General features: G+C 42.0%; 2 protein-coding genes across 4 annotated transcripts in view; one reads left to right on the top strand and one right to left on the bottom strand.

Annotated features, from left to right (window-relative positions):
• Nucleotides 1-15,146, bottom strand: pprc1 (PPARG related coactivator 1). 2 transcript variants are annotated; one of them, XM_016660965.1, is made up of 14 exons: nt 14,831-15,146; nt 8,780-8,866; nt 8,529-8,672; nt 6,931-7,008; nt 4,869-6,840; nt 4,352-4,405; nt 3,471-3,531; nt 3,214-3,278; nt 2,340-3,045; nt 2,054-2,257; nt 1,894-1,972; nt 1,670-1,791; nt 1,263-1,414; nt 1-459 (listed from the first exon to the last, which is right to left on the bottom strand). In XM_016660965.1, the coding sequence occupies exons 1-14, from the start codon at nt 15,119-15,121 to the stop codon at nt 359-361; spliced, it is 4,116 nt and encodes a 1,371-aa protein (XP_016516451.1). In that variant the 5' UTR covers nt 15,122-15,146; the 3' UTR covers nt 1-358. The 2 variants fall into 2 exon arrangements, with proteins under 2 accessions (XP_016516451.1, XP_007572686.1); XM_007572624.2 differs by lacking the exon at nt 14,831-15,146 and adding an exon at nt 10,693-10,932.
• Nucleotides 14,976-24,218, top strand: part of ldb1a (LIM domain binding 1a) — a 22,550-nt gene continuing 13,307 nt past the window's right edge. The window contains exons 1-2 of one of the 2 annotated variants that reach the window (XM_007572620.2): nt 14,976-15,254; nt 18,993-19,093. In XM_007572620.2, the coding sequence (XP_007572682.1) occupies nt 19,066-19,093 (28 nt within the window). In that variant the 5' untranslated portion in view covers nt 14,976-15,254; nt 18,993-19,065. The remainder of the gene's footprint in view (nt 15,255-18,992; nt 19,094-24,218) is intronic. The other variant, XM_007572622.2, reaches the window with a different exon arrangement.

The raw sequence follows: 24,218 nt of genomic DNA, 5'->3' as shown, positions 1-24,218 counted from the left end.
TTTAGTTTGGCTTTTTTTTTTATTCAAGCGTGTAGTACATTTAAATGCATTACATACTGTGCCAAAAACAAGGAAGCTCAACTCCTTTTTTTACTTTTAAAAGTATTCCCTCCATACAATTTAATTTCAATTGTACATTTAAATAAAAAGAAACACTTTTTTCCCATTTATTCCATTTTTTTTAAACTTCTTTTAAAGTTTCATTATAAATTTTCACTTCAATAGAAGGTGTTAGCTTGGAGAAACGAACACAAAAATAATCATGATTCAGCAACCAAAATGTGAAAACAGTGTTGCAGGTGCAGATACATCAGTCGACTGAGGTAAATGTCAGCAGTTTCCTGGTGTAGACCTCCTGTTACCTCTTCAGATTCTGCTGAGCCTGCTTCAGTAAAGTGTCGAAGTCTAGTGCATGATATTTGCCTTTTGTAGGAAATGGGTCATACTCTCTGCTTGAATCTAAAAAGAAAAAGGGAAATATATCACAAAGACAGCAACATTAAAATTTGGAATCTGTATTATTCTAAAAATAACAGCACAAGCTGAGAATTTACAGCATAAGCTCAAGTGTTTTAAATCTAAATTATTCTGGGGTTTTTTAAAGCTCAATGTTCAATTTTGAGTTGAATGATTCACAGGAGCATCTCAATAAATTAATTACTTATTTCAAAAAGTGAAACTCCTACAGATTCGTAACGCAGGTCGTTGAGCTATAAGTGTCTATTTACTGTTCCTTCAGAGGATTATAGCTTGCAGCTAAACTAAACCCAAAATTAAGTTCCTCAGAAAATCGGGTCATTATTTAGGTGCAGCTCAAGTCACAAAAGGTTCTTGCTGAAGAAGTTGCCTGTTCACTGGTCTGTATTCAAGCAATTAATGGAAGGAAAAAGTGTGAGAGAAAATAAAAATTCTTCAAGAGTTTAAATGAGACTCACAAGGTTTTAACTGCACCTGAAGTCACTGCTCAAAGACCCACCAGACACAAACATGTCCAGGATATAAGCTACGACTGTCACACTGTTCATCTTCAGCCAATGTTGAACCAGAGATGATGTAAGAAGAGAAATCAGGGCCAATGAGGGATAAAGAAAGTGGCCAGAGTGTTCCATTTTACTAATACTAATTTATTGAGAGGCGACAGCGGCATTAACACTAAACTATACAAACCATGTTAAATATTCTGCCACCCATGATAGAAATATTTCATAACACCACTGAAATCATGTGTGGGGGGGGGACAGCAGAACCTCTGGCATGCTCACCTAAATCAGCGTAGTTGGACTGACAGAACTGTCTCCTTCCACCAAAACAGAGGTCAAAGGGGAGCTCATCAGGTTTACGCAGCTTACTGCCATTTTCAATGGCTGTAAACGCATCCTTGGTGTTGTAGTAAGTTACAAACCCATAGTTATCCCTGGGAGAGATGACAACATTTCAGCAATTTATTTTTCAGTTTTAACACAAAAGTGTCCACATAAAGTAGTAGAAGACCTCCGTCGCTGAATGTAGCTTGCTTTTAAAAAGGCGGCCTGGGGATGTTGCCAGGAGGCCCCAGTTATGAACAAGCTTGGATTTGCTGTTGCACTGTAGCTTGGCCAAGGAGGTCACAAGCAAGACCCACCAGGTTCAAAGACAGTGCGATCGATTAATATTAAACGGATTTACTCACCCGTGTTCTCTAAAGTGCAGGGTACATTCCTCAATTTCTCCAAATAAAGAGAAGCGCTCCCTGAGCTCTCTTTGGGTCATGCTTCCCCGAATTTTGCCGACATAAACAACCCGCCTCTCCTCCTGGGGGAAAAAAAACATAAGTAAAAGCAGATCCAATTAGATTAGAAACAAGTTAAATATTTTAATTTCGACATAAAATCTGTCATTTTACTCTGAACTTACAATGGCTTTCTCCTTTCGCCTCTTTGTCTCTTCCACATTTGTCTTCGTGCCAGTACAGTATCTAGACCTGTATGAGGGGCTGAAAGAGAAGATAAGTTATTTTAAAGTAACTGCAGCATTGAAAAAGTTACATGTCTACAGAAAAGCAAGACTCAAGTACCTGTGCAACCCCCTGCTTCTACTCCACTGAGCTTGTCTTTGAGGGGAAGGGGATCGTGACGTGGAGAGGCTCCAGGACCCAGAGCGAGAGGAGGAATACGAGTACCTCCTCCTCCGCGGAGGGGACCGAGACAAAGAGGGAGAAGAGCGAGAGGAGGATCGGGATGAGGAGCTTAGACTGCTGTCCGAGTTGCGGTGTCGATACCTACAGAACGAAAAGTAAGAAACGGTGTAAGAAAAATTGAAAGAACTTGCTAACGATGGATCAACAAACCCAAGAAGCAAACCTTTTCTTTGCTGGAGATTTGGACCTAGACCGGGATCTGGAGGTGTAGGCATCTGAGCAGCTGGAAGTCGGGCTGGGGGAGCGGTAAAATCTTTTTCTTGACCTCCCACGAGTTCTTTCTTTGGGACTACAGCTGGGACTGGGGGTCCGAGAAGCAACGTATCGGCGGTAGGACCTCCCTGATGGCCCCCTTCTGGGGCTTGTGACACGCTCCTGTTGGGATGGAGGAAAATCCGAAGTCTCCGTGACGGAGCATTGCTCCGACGTGTCTCTGTTCTTCTGGGCTTGAACGGTTGGTGGACAATCTTGAGTTCTGGGTGAAATCACAGAATTTGCGGCTTCCTGTGGAGATGCTGCCAATACTGGTGGAAGTGTTGGCAGTGGGCTTGACTGGTATTGCCTGAGGGGCTTAATGGTGAAGACAGATTGTTGTTTAATGTTCCAGCGCTTGCCTGACTCGCCAGGTGAAACACTTTTGTTGGAGAGGCAATAGTCATGATCCATGCACGCCACATCCGGGGCCACGGGGGCAGCAGCGGGAGTGGCTTTACTACGGACCCTAACCGGGGGCAGAGGCTGGGCTTCTATCTGGATCACCTTGGAGGGGGTGGACTTGGGAGCTTCAGGGTTATTGGGCTTTCCCAGCAGAGCCACAGGGGCCAGAGGTTTCCACATCTGGTTGGGAGAAGCGGTCTTGGGAGCCAGAGCTGAAGAGAAAAATAGAAATGGTGAGCACCCGATGTTTGCCAATAAGCTCAGTGCTTTGGCTGCTTTAGCTCGGATATTAAATCTGAAAGGAACGAATCGAAGTGAAGCTATACTTTCATTTAAAGCAAAAGCTGAACAAAGACTTAATTGTGTTTTGACTAAATTACCTGCAGCCTTGGAGAGGTCATTAGTTCTTTCACACTGATCAGCTTTCTCTGGAATCGATGCAGCTCTGCAAAGCAAACGGTGTGTTAGCACTTCGGTTAGCAGTGCTCTGGTGGTCTTCAGGCCCAATTTAGACATGAGGACCGGCAAATGGGAGTTTTTGCGGTAGGTCTTGGCAAAAGGTGAATTTAGGTCACCTCCACACACTAGAACCGAGTCAGTAATCCAGAGCAGCATAAAGGGCTGTAGGGTAACTCACCTCGAGTTTCCTACAGCTGCTGCTCTACCAGAGACCTCCGGCACACATTTCTCCTCTTTTGCTAAAAGAATAGGGAACAGGGAGACGAATGTGTCAGCAGATGGACATTATTGGGAAAGCAAATGCCAGAAAGAGACAACGAGATCATGCAGTTGAAGCGGTGTAAAATGGATTTAGATGATTTCAGAATTCATTATTTAACTAGTGCTGACTAGAAATGTCTTGGCAACCATTATTAAGGCTTAAAATACTAAGGATTTTAAAAGTTGTGATGTAAAGACCGCTGAAATGTTGCATCATCTGTGTTGGTATAGGAAGCTACGTCGACACCGTGGGAACCTCATACCGGAACTGCCTAGCTCTGACCGGACTTGCTGCACACACTGCGTAGCCCAACCAGTTGTTTCTAATCTGCTGCCTCTTGTGCATCAGCCCACACAAAGACAGCAGGGTGACGGTTAAATGGATCTGCAGACAAGGCAGAATTCCAGCAGCAGAGAACACAGGAGCCCCCTGCAGAACCAATCTCTCTTACATACAAATCGTCATGTAAAGCTAAACCCTGTCACGTGTCTGACTGTCTTCTGTTGGTCAAAACATAAGTAAACTCCCATCTGACGTGAAATGACTCCTTTACGTGTTCAACTCCTGCCAACCGAACGTAGCGCTGCAGCGTTGTGAGCCGTTTAACCGTCACCATTACGAAACGATGAAAAATGATCCTCTGGCTGCTTTTAGCTTGATACTAAAGTAGAGCTGCGTGACCCACTGCGGTACTGAACATCACAACCTCAACGAAGATTTAATGCACGGGAAGTAGAACTGTAAAAGGTGGAAAAAGAAAGAGCGGGTGCAGATGGTAGCAAATCAAGAGCGGTTACCTTGAGTCTCCTCAAACTGCTCTAGTAAGCTCGTCAGATCAGCAGCTTCAATACCTTTAAAAGACACAAACGTTACACTCATAAGTACAGTGTGTGTACCAGAGCAACATTGACTGAACTTTCAGACATGCATGCATGGCTCACAGTTATACTAGAGAAAAGAGAAGCCTACCGATGCACCAAGAAGCATGAATTGAAACTTTTTTTAAGGATGTGCAGATACTCTGGAGTTATCCGTTGTAGGAATCTTCCCCAGCAAATACACACATATTGATTATTTTGTATTGCTAGCTGTGCTAATCGCTAATGAAACACAGTTTCAACATGTTTAAAATGTTAATAAATTTTCCCCTCTGATCTTAATATAAATAATCAATAGCAGGAAGAATAGAGAAAACATATTTTTAAAGCTGTTTGATCCCAATTTTACTGTTGGCAAGTCAAATAGTTAAAATGTTTATTGGTGCATCGCTAATAAAACATTCTGGAATATTCTCTGTGAAGCATCCAAACTCACCTATTTCACTAGTGAATGATTCGATCAGCTCTTGCGTGTTGCTCTTGGCTCTTTGTGGTTTCATGGCTGTAGTAGATTCTTGTTTAGATTCAACCAGAGCAGAATGGTTTTTGTGATGATGGGGATTCACAGAGACGGCAGCACGGGGTTGGACACTTGGTTCTTTGGTTGCGGGTTTGGACGACTTTCTGTCGGATGCGAGTGGGCCACCTGATGAGGTAGAAACGGCGATCCCAGGCATATCCTGGGAAGCATCTGTGGGTTTGTGTACATCTGTAGTGGTTTCTGGGCAGACTTTAGTGTCCTGTACAGACTTTGGATTAATGGACTCGGTTTCACCTTTTCTTCCTGAAGCAGAAGGGGAATGCCTCCCTTCTGCTGAAGACACAACTTGGACTACAGGCTTTAAAGAACCAGGAGGAGCAAAGCTCTGAGGCACATGAGGTTCTGTAGGCTTGGCAGCTGCATCTGGATGTGCAGCTGGAGTTTTCGCTGAATCAGGGGGAACAGTTTGGGGATTTTGGAGCAGTTTGGAAGGCTCCTGCGTTTGCTGGGGCTTAGAAACAGGAACAGCGGGTGAGGCTTTGGTGGATGAAGAAATCATGTAAGCTGGCGGCTGCAGCAGAGCCTCTGGGGTGGGGGGTGCACAGGGTCCCTTCGGCCGCCAGGCAGGTTTGGCCTCCTCCACTTCTTTCCTTGCTGTCACGGGGTTTGCACGTCTGGGATCCCTGGGGTTGGGGTCAGGAAGGTGGGGCAAAGGGGGTAGCTCTTTGGGGAGCTCTGGAAGGCTGGGCCACCTGGTGACGCTCTTGTCTTGTTTCTCCACCGGAGCTGGCTTTTTTTGCTGCCGGAGTCGCCTGTACTCCTCCAGGCTGAGCGGCTTGGGTTTGGCCTCTGGGACTGCGGGGGTAATGCTGGCAGGCAGGGAGATCTCGGGAACTGCAGCAGCTGCAGGGGCCTCTGAAGATACCAGAGGGAGGGAAACGGAGGAAGCAGATGACGAGCTTTCTTTTTCTTCTGGGGCAGTGGCTGACTGTTTCGGTGTTTTGCTGGGCTGCTGGGAGCTCACAGCTGCAGCTGAACACGTCAGCCGACTTTCCTCGGGTGTCAGGGTTGCGCTCCATTCGGGCAGCAGAGGTGAGACGTGTTTCTCATTGGTTTCAGGAGCCTGAGCTGCAGTGGTGTTTTCCTTCTCCGGTTTGATTTGTTTTATTCCTTCAGGTTTTAGAAGCGGCTCAGGTGTAGAAGAGGCAGAGGGAACCTTTTGGCTTTTCTGTACTTTTTCTTTACCGGAGCCTGTCTGAGGCTTTTTGGGGGGATCCATTACCACCCTTCTGACTGTGCCGCTCCTGAGGACCCTTCCTTCTACTAGTTCAGACTGCTGCTTCTCATTACATTTCTTTTTCCTTCTTGCTGGGCTTGTTGTTTTTCTCTCCTTTTTCCTCTTGACTTTATTGCTCACTTCTAAACGTGCCACTGGCGTATCAGCAGGAGCGATTTCAAAGGTTTTCCTAACAGGGACGTCATCTTCATCGTCGACTACTATATGCTCTGAACTGTCGGCCAGCTCGTCTTCTGCTGCTTCTGGTTTGATCTCGTTTTCTGGGAGCGGCTGATGAAGAGGATAAGACAGATCCATGTTCGGGATGGCAAAGATAGGTTCTCCGTTTTCACTCTGGTCCACAACCTCAAGCACTATTCCCCCTTCAGGCAGCATCTGCTCTCCCTCTTCATTCTCCACAGATATGGCCATGCAGTATGGGTGCATGTGTCGGACCAAATCTGCCAGGCTAACCGAGAGACCTTCTTGACCCTCCTGCTCCAAGAGGATAGGGAGCGGCAATGGCAGGCCTTCCCAACCTGGAGGGTCTGGAGAAGACTCTAGCCTGTCTGGGCTCTGAGTGAAGGAGCCGTCCTCCTCTTCCTCCCCATCACTCCTCTGGACACAGACCCCTTGCATCCTGGACAGGTTCTGGGCACCAAGAAGGAAAACATCCAGTCAAATCTCTCCATCCGTCTTCTGGAGTATTTTGTAAAGGGTTTTTATGAGTGAATAGTTTACCTTTCCTCCTGATAACGGCCTGGTGCTACCGAACGAGTCTTTCTGAGGTGAACGAGACAAGCACAGCATTCTCCTGAGCTGGAGACAGAGCATAATGATATTAACGTTTGGACTCAGAAGGTATGCTCCCGCTACTAGAACATTTCCAGGAAACATGGCAGTTGGCTGGGTTAATTTTTTTTTTTTTTTTTACAGCAGGAAGTAGAATCAAATTAAATCAACAGGAGGGAACTCCACCACATGTCTACTCTGAAACACGGATTGAGGTTTGTTGTGTGAGGCTGGTCAAAAATAACGCTTATTTTTGTTCATTTCATCTCCCAGTTTAGACTCCTTCAAAGTTTATGTTTCAGTTAACTTTAATTTTTACAACAGGAGTATTTGGTATTTTTTACTTGAAAACATTTAAACCCCACCGCCCACATTTAATATCCTTGTTTTACAATGGTTATGATCAATGATAATGAAACAAATCAGTCAAGAATGGAAGTATTATTAAATGAGCAACATAAACTTCCAGTTTCAGCAGTAAGTACTGGACGGGTTCTCACTCTAGCACAGTGGTTCCCAAACTTTTTCTGGGCCCCCCCTATGGATTACAAATGGCTGTCTGGTTGAACATCCAGACGGCTTCCCGCGCACCACAGTTTGGGCACCTCTGCTCTAGCAAATCTTTTAATGGATAGAAAACAACCATCGTTAAACGCTTATGTTTCATATAATACATATTTTGTTACGTCTCGCAAGCTGCAAGTATAACAAATCTGTTAATAAGGCAGACCTCTTCCAACTTTGGAGGGATTGCAGTTCTGCTGCAGAGTGTAACCAACATGAAATATGCAAGTTATGTTTGCAGAAGACTAGGCTGTAATCCTGACCAGAGCCGTCTCCTCTTACTTCTAATCATGTTCACACAAAGGTCTGCATGGACAAAGCACCTTTGATTATTACAGTTTTCAACATGTTTTCATGGAGTTCTGATTTAAATTACATAAGTCATTATGTGAAATCTGTGAGACAAAGTCAGTGGGTTTAGTTTTTGTGCTGAAAATTACTGCTTTTTATTTTCATGACTGATGTGTTACAGTAACACATTTCCAATAATCTAGAGTGACTTTACTTAGATTCTAAACTGCAGCTACTATGAAACAATTAGTCTGATTTTATTGGGGTTTTGTTTTTTTATATACATCTCACACTGGATTGTTTGCTTTGGGCAGCGATTCCTCTCTGCAGACCAATAAAGCCGAAGTACTGAACTAGTTTGAACGCTGTGTTTGCATCCAATGCCAAGCATTCCTGTTGTACAGCTGGAAATGAATTCTCAAGTGATGGAAGACTTTTCTTCCCCCATCTCTTAGTTGCAATAAATATTAGCTGTACCTCAGAGTGGAAACACACTCAACTGTCAACCAGGACAAAACAGAAGATTTAGGGATATTATACTCTATACATGTTTCAAGCTGCATGACCGTATTCTACCTCTAGAGAGAGAGAGAGAGAGGTACGTATGTACAGTTCCAATTTCCCCTTTTACTCCGTGTTTCATGTTCAAAGACAAAAGTGATTTTCAAAGAGTTTGAACAAGATGCACTCACCGGAGAGTGCTCCCGGCCCTTGGACAGCATGTCTGAGTCAGGCAGCGTGTCGAACGGCGACAGGTTCTCATCGTCTACGTTGTCAAGTATCTCCGTCAAAGCTGTCAGCAGCGTGGCCTCGCTGTCTTCATCGAAACCTTTAGCCTGGGTTTAAGTTGTTCAGTCTATTTATTCAGAGCTTTAAAAATAAAAGCCTCAAACATTTTTTTTTCTTTTTTTTTTTAAGATGCAAAGGTAAAGATCTGTCTTGCCTCTAACGTTGGCACGTCCTCGAAGATGGAAAGGATGGAGGGGTCGATGTAGCTTTGGAGGCTTTCCTCAGAGCTGAGCCCTGCAGGCTGGACAGAGACAAGAGGACAAAACGCTCCAGTTTTTATGGTTGCAAACAAAGAAATGGCAAATCATGTCATCAGCTTATAAATACACATCAAGTCATCTGTAACGACCGTATTCGTTTTTGAGATTTAAAGACCCTTTAATGAGATACCAGAAAAAGTCCCCCAGTGATTAGCGTAGAAGGGGAGTTTTCTCTCCCCTTACCTGTTGCTGCACACTGCAGGTGAGTGGGCTGGAAAAAAAAAAAGACTGTTACGTTTTTTACCAGGACAGACAAATTCAGGTGCGGTGAAAACATTGAACAGTGGAGCTGCTAAACCAAAGGAGCCCCACCCAAGAGTCTGGTTTTAAGCTGCCAACTGCAGACTCTATCCCAGCTAATAAACCAGCTAAAATCAGCTTTTTGCACCTAATACTTTGCTAACGGCGAACTAGCAAAAAGTGTTTTGTCTTAACCAGGATATTTATTTATTTATTTTTTGTGCTTTTTCTGATTTAAATAAAAAGCAATTACATTTTGTTTTAAAACAGAACTACTTGCTGCAGGACAATCTCAAATAAAAATGTTACAAGACTTATCACATTCCTTTAATTGCATGGCTTAGTAAATTGTCTTAAACAGGTATCAGTGTCATTTTATTTCTCCATTGCAAGTTAATTACTACACCTTAAAATGCACTTTGGCATATATGAAAACACACACACACACACACACACACACACACACACACACACACACACACACACAAACACCCTTTCATTTTAATCCATTAACCCGCTACACTGACTGACCCACGTGTTTCTATCTACAGCGCAGACATATTTGAGCCTTCCCACTTTCCGTCCACAGGAAGGCTGCACTACCCACGTGTTGCACTACAACAAACCATAGCAGGGCCCTCCATCTCTGCATTATTATCCTTTTAAATCTGCAAAGCAAAGTGTGTAATTATGACCCCTTATTCATAGAAGAGTTACTCCACAAGGTGTTACTACGCTTAATTTACACTGTAAGACAATATGCGTGGAGAACAGAAGGCAACGATAGCCCTCCCTCCTGCGCATGTGTGAATAAACATGTGGCTGTAAGTCCACAAGTATGTTTGAATGAAAACCGGTATGGCTACTGCAGGACCCAGTGCTGGTAACCATTTGTGACTGTACTGGTTACAGTCATAAAGTAAACGGACTTATTCCACATTGCAGTAAGCAGACTTATGCCACATTGCTGCAATGCGCTGCTATCTAAATCACTCAGGGTAGTAATTGGATAGAGTAAACAAATTCAACTTAGAACCACTTTAAAGCTCACAGTGTGATAAAAATGTGAGCTGAGCTGGACTGCCTTTCTTTTATCATCACCACCACGTGAGCGTTAGCTTGGACACGGAGAGAAAATGCATTCAATAAGCTTCATAATAAACATCTGACAGCAACTAAACCACGTGTTGTCATCCAAAGCGAGCATTTAATAATATCACACAGCTGTCACTATGTCTTATTTAGATGTTGTTATTATTATTACGAGTTATAACCCGGCTATCACTAGCAGAGTAGCCCAGTAACGCTTTCTCGTTCAGAAAGAAATCAGAACAGCAAAACGTTCATTCTGGTCTAATTCTGCAAGAAGAAAAATACAACGCACTGGTATCGCTCTGTTATTAAAAAAAGACGTAAAAAAATATTGTTTGATGTAGTAATACTACTCATTCATCCACGTGTCACTTTCCCACGCCAGCTTGTACAGCCAACGCTCTACAAAGACACAGAAAACTCCAACTACAGATATCAGCCGCTGGGAAAAAAACGAGTACAAGTTGTTCCTCACCTCGTCTAGTGTTTCCAATGGGAATAAATCCAAATTGCACGCTAATAAAGCCTCCTCGCCTGTTCCCCACCGCGCCGCCATCTTGCATGCCCACTCCCTGCCGGGGACTCGTTTGAGAATGAAAAACTAGTGAATCAGAGGAGGAACAAACTGCAAGCCGGTAGGAAACACGTGGTTCAGCAATCCCGGCAAAATGACGCAGAATGACGCCGAGGGTCAAATGTCGCGTGACGACGTTTTCCGTTTGTTTGTAGTTCTCTTTCCTGGTTCGCCTACAAACCTGATTGTACGGCTTCCTAAGCAACAAACATTTTACTAAATACTAAAATATATTTTTTTTCTATAGTTTATTATGACTACCCGCTGGGAAACGGAGAATTATGCAAAACAAAAATGCTATTGAGCTTACCAAACATCAAGCAGGAATAATAATAAAAAAAGAAGATATCAATTTGGAAAAAAAAAAAAAATCTCAAATTAAGATTTGACAGAACACAGAACAGGGTTGACAGAGCGGTGGAAAAGGGAAAAAAAAGCACTTTTAGGGAATTCAACAAAAGGGAAAAATAATACAAGATATAATACAAATGTAGAAATTATGTTATAATTATGAGATAATTTTTTACACTGTGGTTTTACTTTAAAATAATAACACTATGAGATTGTGGTTTTCCATAGAAGGTTGTGCACATTCTGATGGAGTTTACATGAAATCAGAGATAAATAATTTACTCTCAGGATTAGTGTTACATTCATACTTGGTTTTCAATGAAAATAGCAGTGATTCACTTTCTGCCCCATTCGTATGGAGAGCCATTTCATTCAAACCTGAATTCAAAACTGTACATTAAAGACAAAATCCTGTGGAGGGCAGTACTCACCCCCCTAAATGTTCATTGTTCGGGGAGATTTAGGTTGAAAATATTTTCGTTCAACAACAAGTTTGATTCTGATAATGAGAGAGGCGTCTCTCAGATGATAAACCGATGTAAAGAAAAATCAGTTTTGGGGAAGATCGTTGTAATGATACAATTGAATACAATAACAACTGTTATGTTGAAAGTTAATAATAACTTTCTCAATAACCAGTCAATAATTAATTACCATCATAGCTAATGATACTCATTTTACATTTGCTAAGCAGCTTTTTGCAAGTCTCCTCTGGTGTTTTAAGGATTTCTCTTAGCTGAAGTCTTTGAGTTTGGAAGGCCTCTTGCCATCACCCTAATCTTTCTATCTCTCATCAAACCTTTTTAAATCAAGACTGTTAATATTACTTCTTGTCAAAACATGTTGGTTAAGTTAAAATGTTACTTTTGGCCCAACCCTTCCAGCAGTATGACTAAGTTTGCTCTTAAATGTGCCTGTTTCTACAGTACAAGACATCAAGAACAATTAGCATAAAAATGAAAAGTGCAATGAGAAAACAGCCAGTGATGAGATGAAGAGATTAAACAGCGTAAAGTACAAAAGTGGGGGAGGAGGGGGAGATTAATTTCTCATTACGACTTGCACTGCAAGTTTTAGAGAAGCTATTGGCAAATCCCTAAGTCTCATAGGTAAAAATGGATTACAGGCGAACCAAACCACACAGCAGCTTCTAGCCCACGTGCTCAAGCTGTGTGGTCTCAGCGCGGTTTACCACTTTGTCTATCAGTGTGATCTCCATTCGTCAGAATCTCTGCTGGGTGGAAACAACTCCTAGTCAACGGCCACTTGCAGTATTTAAGAAGTCTTTCCACATTCTCCAATAGCGTTCTCATCTATGATTAAGCAATGATTAAACAATAATTAAACAATGTTTAATCATTGTTTAAAACATGATTAAACAATTGAGTAAAAAAAAAAGTCCTGATAAAATGTTACATTTATATGTAGAACGCACATGCTGCATAATAATTTCACTATTTATGCAATTATTCCATAGTTTCTTGTTGCAGAGTGTTGTGAATTCATTTTATTTGTCGAGATTACCTGCCAAAGTCAGTCAGTAGGGATAATGCTGTTATGGGCAAGATAATTGGTCTGCAGTTAAATTGCTGCGCAGGCTAACCAATTAAATGCTAGTGTCTGACTGCACAACCATTACAACAGCTTAAAATGTTTCATGACATATGGCAGCACAGAAGTTATAATGTAACTTATACATAAAACATTAAATATAATAAATCAAACTTTTGATTATTGATTGAAATATTTTCTAATCTTATTGTGTTTTGAAGGAATGCATTAATGGTGCATTTATACAAATATTGATGTTTTTATTTTATGAATGTGTGTGTCACAATTTTCTCTTAGATGCATCACATGTAAAGTTTAATCTTGATCTTATGCACACTGAAACTGTATCCTCTCAGTCTGAGATTAAATCAGATCAAACAATTAATTTAGTGTTTGAGTTTGGAGATTTACATGCATTTTAGTGTTAATTAGAAATACATTTTAAACCACATGTTTAAAATGGCTGTATGGCCTTCCACATGATTTTCATACGGGCTTGCTGGATTTTCAGCCCATTTCTCCAGGTTTGCGGGTCGCCTTGCTCATACATATTTCAGTTCCATCCACACATTTTCCGTTAGACTGAGGTCAGGGCTTTGTGAAGCCCAGTCCAAAACATTTATATTGCTGCCCCTACGCCACTTTGTAGCTAATTTAGCTGTATGGCTATCATCTAGTGTTAGACCCATTAGCATCATCTAGCGTTAGACCCATTAGCACCAAAGCTTTCTTTCCCTGGCTGATTCCTTGAGACGTTGATCCAGCATTTCCACATAAAATGCTGAAGTACATTGGTTACTCGTGCATCCACACAACACGATGCAGACTATGAAACATCTTCCCCCCCACTATTCCCCTGGAAATGTAATGCAGTGCTTAATGGCTAAATATTTCAATTTTAGTTCCATAAAACCACAGAACATGTATTCAAAGTTAAGAGCTTTTTCACTGAGTGCATTTGCAAATGGCAAATCTGCTTTTTCATCTTGCTTTTAGAGTACCTTGGTACAGGACTCATTTTGCTGTGGATAGAAATACTCTTAGCAGCTTCAATCAGCAGCTTCACAAGGTCTTTTGCTTTTGTTCTGAGATTGATGTGCACATTTCACATTGAAACACACTCATCTCTGGAACCCACAATCGTTCTCTCCTTCTCAAAACTGTGACGGTTAGATCTTCTCATGCTTGTATATTGATTGACATCTGCCTGATATTTTTTGATCGTCTCGCGGTGTCACAATAAGAGCCAGTGTTTTCAATTTCGTTTTAAATATTCATGAGTTCTGCAATGTTGTTAACTAACATGGATGCTTATTAAGCCATGACATTATCATCTGTCGTCATCAACAGTTTATAGAAATACTGATCTCTGTGTATGTGAACAAATTTACCAAGAGTAATAGCAGAAGCTTTTAAAATATTCTCTCTCTGATTATTCTGGAATTTAGAAAATAGAAATCATTTTGGTAATCCTAACAGAAAAAGTTTAGTTTGATTTAAGGTAAAAAAAAAAAAAAATCTTCTGCATTTTATTATACACCATAATTAAATATTACCAATTTCAACTTTATAAATATTCTTTATTTTTTTGGAATGTGGCACTTTTGGCACCTAACATATAATACCATAATCTGTTTCTTTTATTGTTTTTAGCAGCAGCAGTAGTGATAATTGTTTCTTTCCTGTTTGGAAAAAAATAAACCACATTCACCATTAACATTTTAAATGTTTGTGTAAATCTGTTGATTCAATAGTGTTTCATCATGCTGTGAAAATCACATTGGTTGTTTTTTTGTTGTTGTTGTTGTTTGTTTGTTTTAACAACACACTATTTTCTCCACTATTCTCATTACCAGCTGTTGCTGTTTTGGATTTAAAGTGCAGCACATTTGTAATTGCTTCCAGCGTGCTCTCCAACTTTCTGCCATCATAACAAACCCAGACATTTTTCCCTCCGATTATCAGCCACGTCCCGATGAATCTGCGTCTCTCATGCCTGCTTACGCACATTGCTGTACATATGTGAGCTTGTCTGTCTGCGAGTGAGACAGAGAGAGAGAGAAAGAAAGGAAGATGGAAAGACAGGAAGAGGAGCGCTGATGTGCCCCAGCACTCTCCCAAACTGCTACCTACCTACCGGTGCTCTGCCGTTGTCATGGTTACAAGCCTCCCCTCCCACCTCACGGTCGTCTTTCTCGCTGGGTACAGGGAGATGAGAGGAGAGGAGAAGTGGATCTGGCTGCTGCCTCTGCGTCATATTCATACCAGTGCAGCTGAAAGCCTCCCCCTGGCCCCCCCTCCACCTCACCAACACACACATCCACCGCCTCCTCTTTCTTCCTTTCCTTCTTCCTTTCCTTCTCATCATCCAATTTGCACACTGCCAGATCCACCTCAACCACCACCACCACCACCAGCGTCTCTCCATTTGTGTTTGCTATCTGCACCTGCTTATCACAGCACTCCGTCTCTCTCGACTGGACCTGCTGCGTTGGTGACCTGAGAGGACTTTCAGCAAGCAAGTGAGGGAGAGGAGAAGAGGAGGGGAGGGGAAGACAAAGGTAAGCACTGGCAGGACGGATATTTTTAAGTATGTTTGTGTCTGAAAGAGAGAGCGTGGGAGGTAAGAAAGAAAGAAAGAAAGAAAGAAAGAAAGGGAGAAAGCAAAGAGGTGTAGGACATGTAAAAAAAAAAGAAAAAAAAAAGCATGAGGAGAAACCATCTGTGGCAGAGATATCAAGAGCCACCAGGAGTGTTTTTGGATATTTTGGTGGGATTTATTAAAAAAAATAAAATAAAATAAAAAATGTAGACCGTTGGTGCACAAAAACAAGTGTTTGCTGTAAAACAACAGATGTGTGCCTCAGTCAGTGAGCTTGTGTGCAAGCACTTTGCTGTGTGTCACATATTGTTATTGAGCTGCTGCTATTACGTGTTCCCACGGCGGCGAGAGGGATTCGAATGCAGGGAAGAGGTGGGGGGGGGCAAAGGGGGGGCAGGCTTGATTATTTTCTCTGAAAGCTTTCCAAGCAATGTGTGGACGTGTTGACAGAGCAGCAATCTCTGCACCTTGAAGAGAGCTTGGAAAGAGTGTGTCTAACAGGGCAGTTTAGTCCTCAACTCAAATCTCTTGAAATGGATCGTAATACCCCTTTGCCATTACTTCCCACACACTTCATCTTTTATTTCTTTAACAAGCAGCGGTGGAAATGTACCCCTTTCTCCTCGTCTTTTATTTATTCGGCTGTTCAGAGTTTACAGTAGCGGGATCTGTTAATGTTAAACTACAATCGTGGCAGCTTTACAAGCATCGCAGGAAAACAAAACATATGAGAGAGATGAGCACACACACACACAGAGAGAGAGAGAGAGAGACAGAGAGAGAGAGAGAGAGAGAGAGAGAAAACGAGGAAGACCAAAGGGACAACAAGATCGCTGACTGCAAAGGGGAAATAAAAACAGGAGAAAAAAGGGGGGCCCGGAGGGGTTGCTCATTGGATCTTGGTCCTGACAGCAGTGTCTGACATGGTGTATGACATTTAACTGTGATGTCTCTGTCAGTGCGACGGAGTGTGGGGAATGTGCCTGTCAGCTTTGATTTCGACAGAGACACGTTTGTTTGTCTTCTGTAAGTGAGTCAGATGACAGACAGAAAACAAGGATCTGAAGTTTGTTAAACTGAGCTTCAACCAGGAGAGTGCGAGGGGGGTTAGTCGAGGTGAGGCGGGGTGTTGCTGCTGAGAATTGGCAACATGGTGGTGGCAGCATTTTCTTGTGGGAGGGAAGACAGGGAAGCTGGTCCCAATGGAATGGGAAAACCATATCATAGGCTGCAAAAGACTCAAGGCCAGAGTGCCAGAGTTTCACCTTCAAGCCGGACGACAACTAGCGCTGACCACCACAGACGGGTTTAAATCAGAGCACGCTTAGGTGTTGGAATGGCCTAGCTAAAGCACAAACCCACTTGAAAATTGATGTTTACTTTGTGTTTGCCTATCATATAAAATACTCAGGACATATTCTGAGGTTTGTGGGTCAAGAAGTGGCAAAAAGTGAAAATGTTTGAGGGTTCTTCGCCATACTGTGGTCTTAGACATTTGCTGTAATTCAGTTAAACAACAGATGACACAAATAACAGAAAGGGATTTTACCTAGAGTGCATAAACTTTATGTAATAATACCTAAAAATCTTTAGCGTTTTCCTTTGTACAAGGTGAAAGTTTTTACTTTATGCCATTTCCACACAGTGTTTTCCTTTCACTTTTGCTACGGTGCTTGACATAGAGTACCAGAACACTATATCTACTATATCATCTTTCAGAAATGTTGATATATTGTTACAAAAATATTTTTTTAATGGAAGTACATTGCAGCAGAAATTGTTATTGCTATACACTGACCACAAGGGCAGCTCTGACTCCATTGTTTATGTTATGGTAAGAAAATATAAGCCTGTCCTTTTTTGATAAATTGTTGGTTTGTAAAATGGTGTTTCATTTTGTTTCCTTTGTCTTTGTAATGTTGCAAATTTACCAAAAAATAAATCCAGTCTGAATCTGATGTCTGTTGTGCACCGCACAACTACACACAGCACAGATCGAACGTGGCGAAGAGACATTTAGCAATCAGGAGTTTTTCATTATGTCTGAGCTGAAAAGCCTTGTCGTATTTGTAAAGACCAGTGACTTCATGCAGGAAAAAATGGAGAAAAAAAAGTGAAGTGCAATTGATTCAGGCCTTTGCTCCAACCCAATGTTTTGTTAGAACATTAAGATTGAGTGTGCAGGGGTGGATACTTCAGAAAACTGCTCAAGAAAGACTGGAGCAATAAAGAAAAAAAAAAAACAGCTAAACTTGTAGACCCTTCAATTTGGGACTCATCCAGTGGAAAAATTCGGATGGTTGACGTTCCTTACTCTGAGTCATTAGGTTTTATATGCTACAACCAACCAGTTTGAGCCATGACTTGAAAGTTTTTACTTAGAAACTCTTGCCATCCAGTCTAACAGAGCCTTCGCTGTTTTGCAAAGAGTGGTCCAAAATCCTAATCTGCAGTGTGCCAAGCTATTGGGGATGTACCCCAAAAGACTTACAGCTGTGATTACTGCTAGAGGTGGATTTACAAAATACTGACTCAGGCGGGTTGAACACAAATGCATGTAATACTTTCCAGACTCTTGCACTTTATAGTTAGGCTCTACTTTGTGTTGGCCAGTAACAAAAATATGCTGAAGTTTGTGAGAAATGGGTAAAGTTTCAGGTGTTTTTAGGTTTAGAACATAGAGACATTGTGACAGATTAGTTAATGAAACTGTCTGTAGTCATCTGTCGAGATCACAACAACGACAAAGGTATTACACTTCTGGAAGTAAGTTGTGTGCTTGTGCTTGTGTGTTGGAAACTGTAAAAAAGTCTGGGCTTTGTGAACAGAATTTATGGGGCAGACACAAGCAAAACCAGAGAGGTGGACAACGTGAACAAAATAAAGCCTGCAGAGATTAAACAACAAAGTAGAGAGATTTAACAAAGAGAAATAAAAGTAGAAAAAAATAATAATCTAAATAATTGTGGAGACATCTGAAGCCAAGCCAGGTTGCGAACCTGCAGTTTTGTTGGGCCTGCACACGTGCATGCTGCATGCGCACGTTGTCCGTGCCTCCCGTGGGTCTCCAGTGTCCCTACGCACTAGGAGGCCTTTGCATTTTTAATCGATCCTGTCTGTAGTGATTAAAACTGGTGTTCTCTCTGCAGCAGAAAAACAGAAAGATGGAGTGGGATTCGGAAAGAGAGATGGGAATCTGTCATACATGAGGCACAGTGTGTGTATGCGCACGCGCGTCCACGTGTGTGTGTGTGTGTTTGTTTGGCAGTAATTACCCTCTGCCTCTGGGCTCCTACTGAGTATGTTTATCTCCCACAGCAGCACAGGGCAAAAATAGATGATGCATCACTGCCACACATGCACTCACGCCTTTTGCATTTTTCCCTCTTTCCTCTCTTTTGCCCTAATTGCCTCCCTCCTGCATTCTCCGTTTCAAACGTGCATTCGCCCTCACTCTGATCCACATTCCCTCCTCTAGTCTCACACGCTGCCTAGACTCTTTCTTCCTGTTTCACTGCTCTCTGGTTTTCCCTCCCACTCATGTTGCAATATGTCTATTAATGATGCAGCTTGAGCACTGCTGCCAACTTCCTGCCTCTGACAGAGAGAGAGGAGTGTGGTTGTGTTCTACATGGCCTGCTTTTTCACCACTCCCTCTTATCTCTCCTCCCCTCTATGTCTGTGCTGTTTTCCTCAGAGTTAGCCCATGCGAGCGGCGTGTGGACTGAGTGCAGCTGTTTCGTTCAGAGAGGAGCCCAACATGTGAGAAGATGTCTGTTGGAGGCTGTGCTTGCCCCGGTGAGTGCTCACTCTTTCCTTCCTCCTCTGTCTCTGCGCTCAGCGGTGCTGTCAGACAAAAAAATAATAAATTAAAATTTGACTTATGCAGAAAGTGCTGCAAAGCACCCTTGAGCCAGCACCGAGCTGTGTGACTTCTGGGTGTTTGTGTGTGTATGTGTCGGTGAAACCAATGCCAGACTTTTTAACACAAGGTTAAAAACTGAAGCTGCCACACTGTGGGATTGAGTTGTTCAGCAGAGCCTCTCAGTCACGCTGGCTTGCTGTGCAGCAGATCAATGGCTCAGAGTTTTACCACAGACAGAGAAACTGAAATATCGATAGGTACTTCATTTGCTGGCAGTTTTTACTCATTTTTGCAGCTTTATCTTACCAGTGCAGGCCTGGAAAGATAAAGCCTGCAGGTCTGTTTCTTGGTTATTTGTAAGTTGTAGAGGCTGATGAATAGTCATTGCACTCCAACTGTTTGTTATATTATTAAAGTCCTAATAATGCTCTTTATAATATTTTAACATTCTCATATCTTTTGCTCTATATGGAGTCACTTTGAGTCTTATAGTTGATTTAGCAGGTATCTGCTCAGGAAGCTAGCCTGCAGCCTGCTGCTTTACAGACATGCCGCTTACAGGAGTTTTTATAAGAGAGATGGCTGATACTACTTTAGTGTTTTCACCATTACTGTCAGGTAATAGTTTTTCATACAGACAAATACTTATCTGTTATGTTATGTTATGTTGAACTCGAGGGAGAAATAATCAAATTCTTTCAGCTTAATGACTGACAATTCGCAGGAACTGGTGGGGAAGGGCTGCATCACTTGCGTGTGTGAAGTCAAATTTTCTGGTACAGAATACAAAAAAATGCATCTGAAGTAAGACGTTTTAGGGGGAGTGGGGAAGCAATGCATAGGTATGGACATGCTGCCTTAGTGTTTGAATGCAGAAAAGATAGAAACAGATGTTGTTATCGGCTTACAGCTGGCGCCGAAGCACATAGCAATCCTATTTTATATGAGCAGCAGCCATTTTGAACTCTGAACTCCAAGCTGTTCATCAAGCTCCAACTTTATTTTTTAATATATGAATGCATAAAGTAGAACAGAATACAATGTTATCAGGTAATGGTGGATTAGGAAAGCCCACTGGGTTTTTGACTTGCAGTAGCTTGTGCTAAACCCGGGTGTAACATCCTTTCCCAATCCAATCTCTAACTTCCAAGACACATCCAGTGGAGCAAAATTAGTCGACTAGATGAACAGAAGAAAAGTTGTTCTTCCCTTCCATCTAAGCAACATGAGAATAAGAGAGAAAGGCGAAAATGTATCTTCACAAAGATGTCAGTCAATGTCTAATTGTGGTTGAATGTTGGTTGGACAGAAGAAACTAACAAACCGAGGCTGACCTTTAGTATCTTTATTTTAGCAAAAATTGGATGGGACCCTTTCAATGTATTTCAATGGCTAAATAAAGCCAAGGACTAGTCAACCTTTAACAACCTAAAGACAACTCGGACCTCCTCCATCATCTCATTAAAAGGACTTTAGTCTGTATAGACAGCATGACATCTTCTTGTTTGCTTTTGCCGTTTTAAAATCGCATCCTTTTAAAAGCTTGATAAATCTTGTTATCGGTCTAACCTACCGATGCTTGGTTACACCTGAATGAGACTCTAGTAACTCGCGGGCTGTGAAATACATTTAAGCCGCTCTCCCTTGGAGAGTTTTAACAATTAATGAGGGTGCTTAAGATTAAAAAAATAGAGCTGAATTTGCTTTAAGCTAAGCTGCTTATTTTTAAGTGTGACTTTGCACTTTACCTTTCTGTGTGTTGAATGTCTCTCTACAGTAATTAATGTTGACATCTGAGATTAAAAATTGATACTTGCAAAAATTACTCTAAGTCTTGCTTGGATGGAGTTCCCACACTCGGTTTGCATCACATACAGAAGGAAACTCTCTACAGTCCTTCCTTCTGGATGTCTCTATTTGGCAAACAAATAGTTTTTGGCCTATTTTAAAAAAGCAAATGGCACAGTATGCATAAATATTTTCTTTTTTTTTTTTTCTTGGTCTCAGTTTATCTTCTACTGAGAGAGAGAAAGATCACTGCTTTGTTTGTGGAAAAAGTGGGAGCAGGGGACAGACTGTGTGGCACGAGGGAGTGAGTATTAGACATAAATGAAACTATAGTATCTGCTCCTGGGAAAATCAGAGAAGGCAGATTGAATTAGGGCTTCAGAATCATTTGAATGAGGGTGCCTTGATTCATTAACAATAGCCCATCAGGCAGTGTGTTGGGTCTTTGCTTGACTTGTTCCCTTTCCTCCCTCCCATCCGGCTTTCTCGCTGCCTTCTGTAGTTTTCCTAGTATCTCAGTCTTCTTTCACTGCCAGACGTTACTGTGGAGCAGCAACTTTTAATCACATCCATGTGTTTTTGAGGGATGTATATAAAAGAACAAAGTGCAGCAGAAAGACCTGCCATCATTCAAAGTCTTGTAAGCTACAAACCCTTCCATGCAAATAAGCATGCGCCTGCAGTCTCACACACAGACGCGCACTTCTGCGAGCAGCCTGCTAGGACAAGTTTAAGCTGGTAGATCGCACAGATAAGCTCGCATGCTTCAGTCTCCCTCTTCCTTCTTAGGCACGAGCTGCAAATCATCATGTTTGCATACTTTGCATTTTCACAGCAGGGTAGATGGAAGATCTCCCGAAACGCTTCTGGAGTACTTTCACGGCACAAACAAAATTCAAGTCAAAGCTAAACTTTCTATTTTGTGAAGTCTTCGCTTACTGGGTGAGGATTTCACATGATGCAACAGAGGAGTTTTGCACATGTTCTAATAAATAACAGGCTGCTCCCGTCTGTCTTGTTCTTCTGCAACCCTGTGGCATTCTGCTGTTGCTGGGATTTAGCTGTGAATCAGCCCTTTTCGGGCTTTTCTCCATGCATGAAGGAGATTCGTCCTAACACAGAGGAGCCAATCACATCCTTTGTTCTGGCTAAATGGTAAAAATAGATTGCCTCCGAGCTGAAGATACCCCCACCTCACAACAGCCTGACTCAAGCATGCACTCCCCTCTGCTCACCACTCTCTCTTTCCCTCTCTGACCCCCCCCCTTCCCCACCGCGCCTCCCTCCCTCATCTCTTCGTCTTTGACTCTTGCTTCCCTTGTTGCCTTTCTGCAGGAACAGCAGCGTTACCTCATGCAGAAAGTCACAGTGTCCCCAACTGGGAAAAAAAAGTGACTTAAAGCAAGATGGCAGTCAAACAGCAAGCACTTTTCTCTCTCTCTCTCTCTCTCTCTTTTTTTTTAATTTTTTTTATTCCTGTTACACAACAACCCCACCACAGCCTCAGCCTTATCTTTGTTGCACTAAAACACTTGAGTCTCTCGGCCGTCGTTCCCACTGCCGTTCTCACTTTTTCCCATTCCCTCCGCGGCCTTCTCTCCGAACCCACAGATTTTGTTTGTTAGATCAAAATGGCTGTGTGTGCAGAGGCAGAGAGAAAGAAGGAATGCGTGGGAGAAAGAGATGCTGGGGAATCAGAGAGGGGGGGTTGCGGAGCGGCGCCGGGCTGCGGTGATGTCACATCTGCTTTGGGCTGACAGGATGGCAAAAGAAAGCTGCCATGGGCCTCAACAGCTGAGAGGAAGGGGAGAAAAATAAATGCCCGAGAAGGAGAGATTTGGATCAAAGCGCAAAGTGTATGCTGTAAGAGATCTGCAGAGCGGTGAAAACACGACGGCATGTTTGGAGCCAGACTACAGAGGATGATGCTGCTGAGACTGAAAACAAAAAGAGACACTTGTGTCTCTGCGGCTGCAAGAGAGTGGGCTCAAAGCACAAGGACACAAAGCAATAAGCAGGCAAAAATATCAAAAATAAACTGTGCTCATAGCAAATGGCACACTGCACACTTGTTGATGATGTTACTTTGAAATAATGGGAAGGTTTATATGAAACCTGTTGCTGTGTGACAATAAGAGCAGAGAATGCTCCTACAAACATAAAACAGATTACAGCATTTGGACAATAAATTATCCATTGTTATTACGTAATCAATAAAGAGCATGTACATCTAAAGCCACAGGATATAATCACAAAAATCTGCTTCTTTGTTTCTCAGTTTAAAAGTAGGAATCAAGTTGCAAAGAAAATGCATAATTATACTGTGATGTTATGATGTTGTCAACATTCCAACATCTAGAAAAAAAACCCCCATCAGAGTAGAAAGGTTCATTAATTTATTTTACAAATTACATCCATATTGATTAATTACTGAGTGATGTAATTCAGGCATTTATTTCTGTTCATTTTAATGATTATGACTTACAAAAACCCATATTATTTTTCTTAAATGTAATGTTTCTTAAGACCAAAGAAAAAGGTATATTTTATACAAAAATGTTTGGCCACTGAAAATAATGATTTGCTGCATCAACGCAGTGCAGCATGGAGGTGATGAGCCTATGGCTCCTCTGCAGAGATACTAAGAAGCCTGGCTTGGTTTAATTGCTGCTTTCAGCTTTTCTGGATAACTGGCTCTCATGTCTCCATCTTCTTCTTCTCGACGAAACTCAATATTTTCTTCATGGAGTCTCTGTCAGTCCATTTCGCTGGTCAGTTCAGTCGTGCTATCTTGGTAATTAAATTTAAGTTTAATTAGCATGCCAAGTGCAGATGAAAAATTAAAACAGCACCTCCATAAATCTTGTCAGCAGAGAAAAATGATCTTAAATTTCTTTGGATGATGTGTGTCTCCACTCTGGGACACTGGTTTCCAAACAAAATACAAACTTTACTTTAGCAACATTCTTGACTTTGTCCAAATTATGGAATGGACATTGTGGACTTATCTGAACTTCGGCACATTTTTTTGTCACCATAGTTTTTCCTGCCACTCAACTTTCTGTTGAGGGAAACTAATGGACAGTGTACCGGACAACCGTAAAATCTGCAGAGTTCACCACCAGTGAACACGTAGGGGGCAGTGATTATGTGGGTCATAATATAACATTTTTGTATCGATAAATATAATCTTTCACTAAGCAAAAGCAATATTATATTCATGATAATAAAACAGACATAAACACTGCAAATAAATTTTTTAAATATATG

This window comes from Poecilia formosa, unplaced genomic scaffold (genome assembly GCF_000485575.1).
Source record: "Poecilia formosa unplaced genomic scaffold, Poecilia_formosa-5.1.2 Scaffold305, whole genome shotgun sequence".
NCBI lineage: Eukaryota > Metazoa > Chordata > Actinopteri > Cyprinodontiformes > Poeciliidae > Poecilia > Poecilia formosa.
The sequence above is the reverse complement of the archived record's forward strand: the minus strand, read 5'-3'. Positions and strand labels throughout refer to the sequence as shown.

Coding starts and splice junctions, on each gene's coding strand:
- pprc1 (XM_016660965.1), bottom strand. CDS start 15,121: ATGGAGAGACGCTGGTGGTGGTGGTGGTGGTTGAGGTGGATCTGGCAG. Junction 6,841..6,930: donor GGCCGTTATCAGGAGGAAAG/GTAAACTATTCA, acceptor CTTGGTGCCCAG/AACCTGTCCAGGATGCAAGG. Junction 2,258..2,339: donor AAATCTCCAGCAAAGAAAAG/GTTTGCTTCTTG, acceptor TTCGTTCTGTAG/GTATCGACACCGCAACTCGG.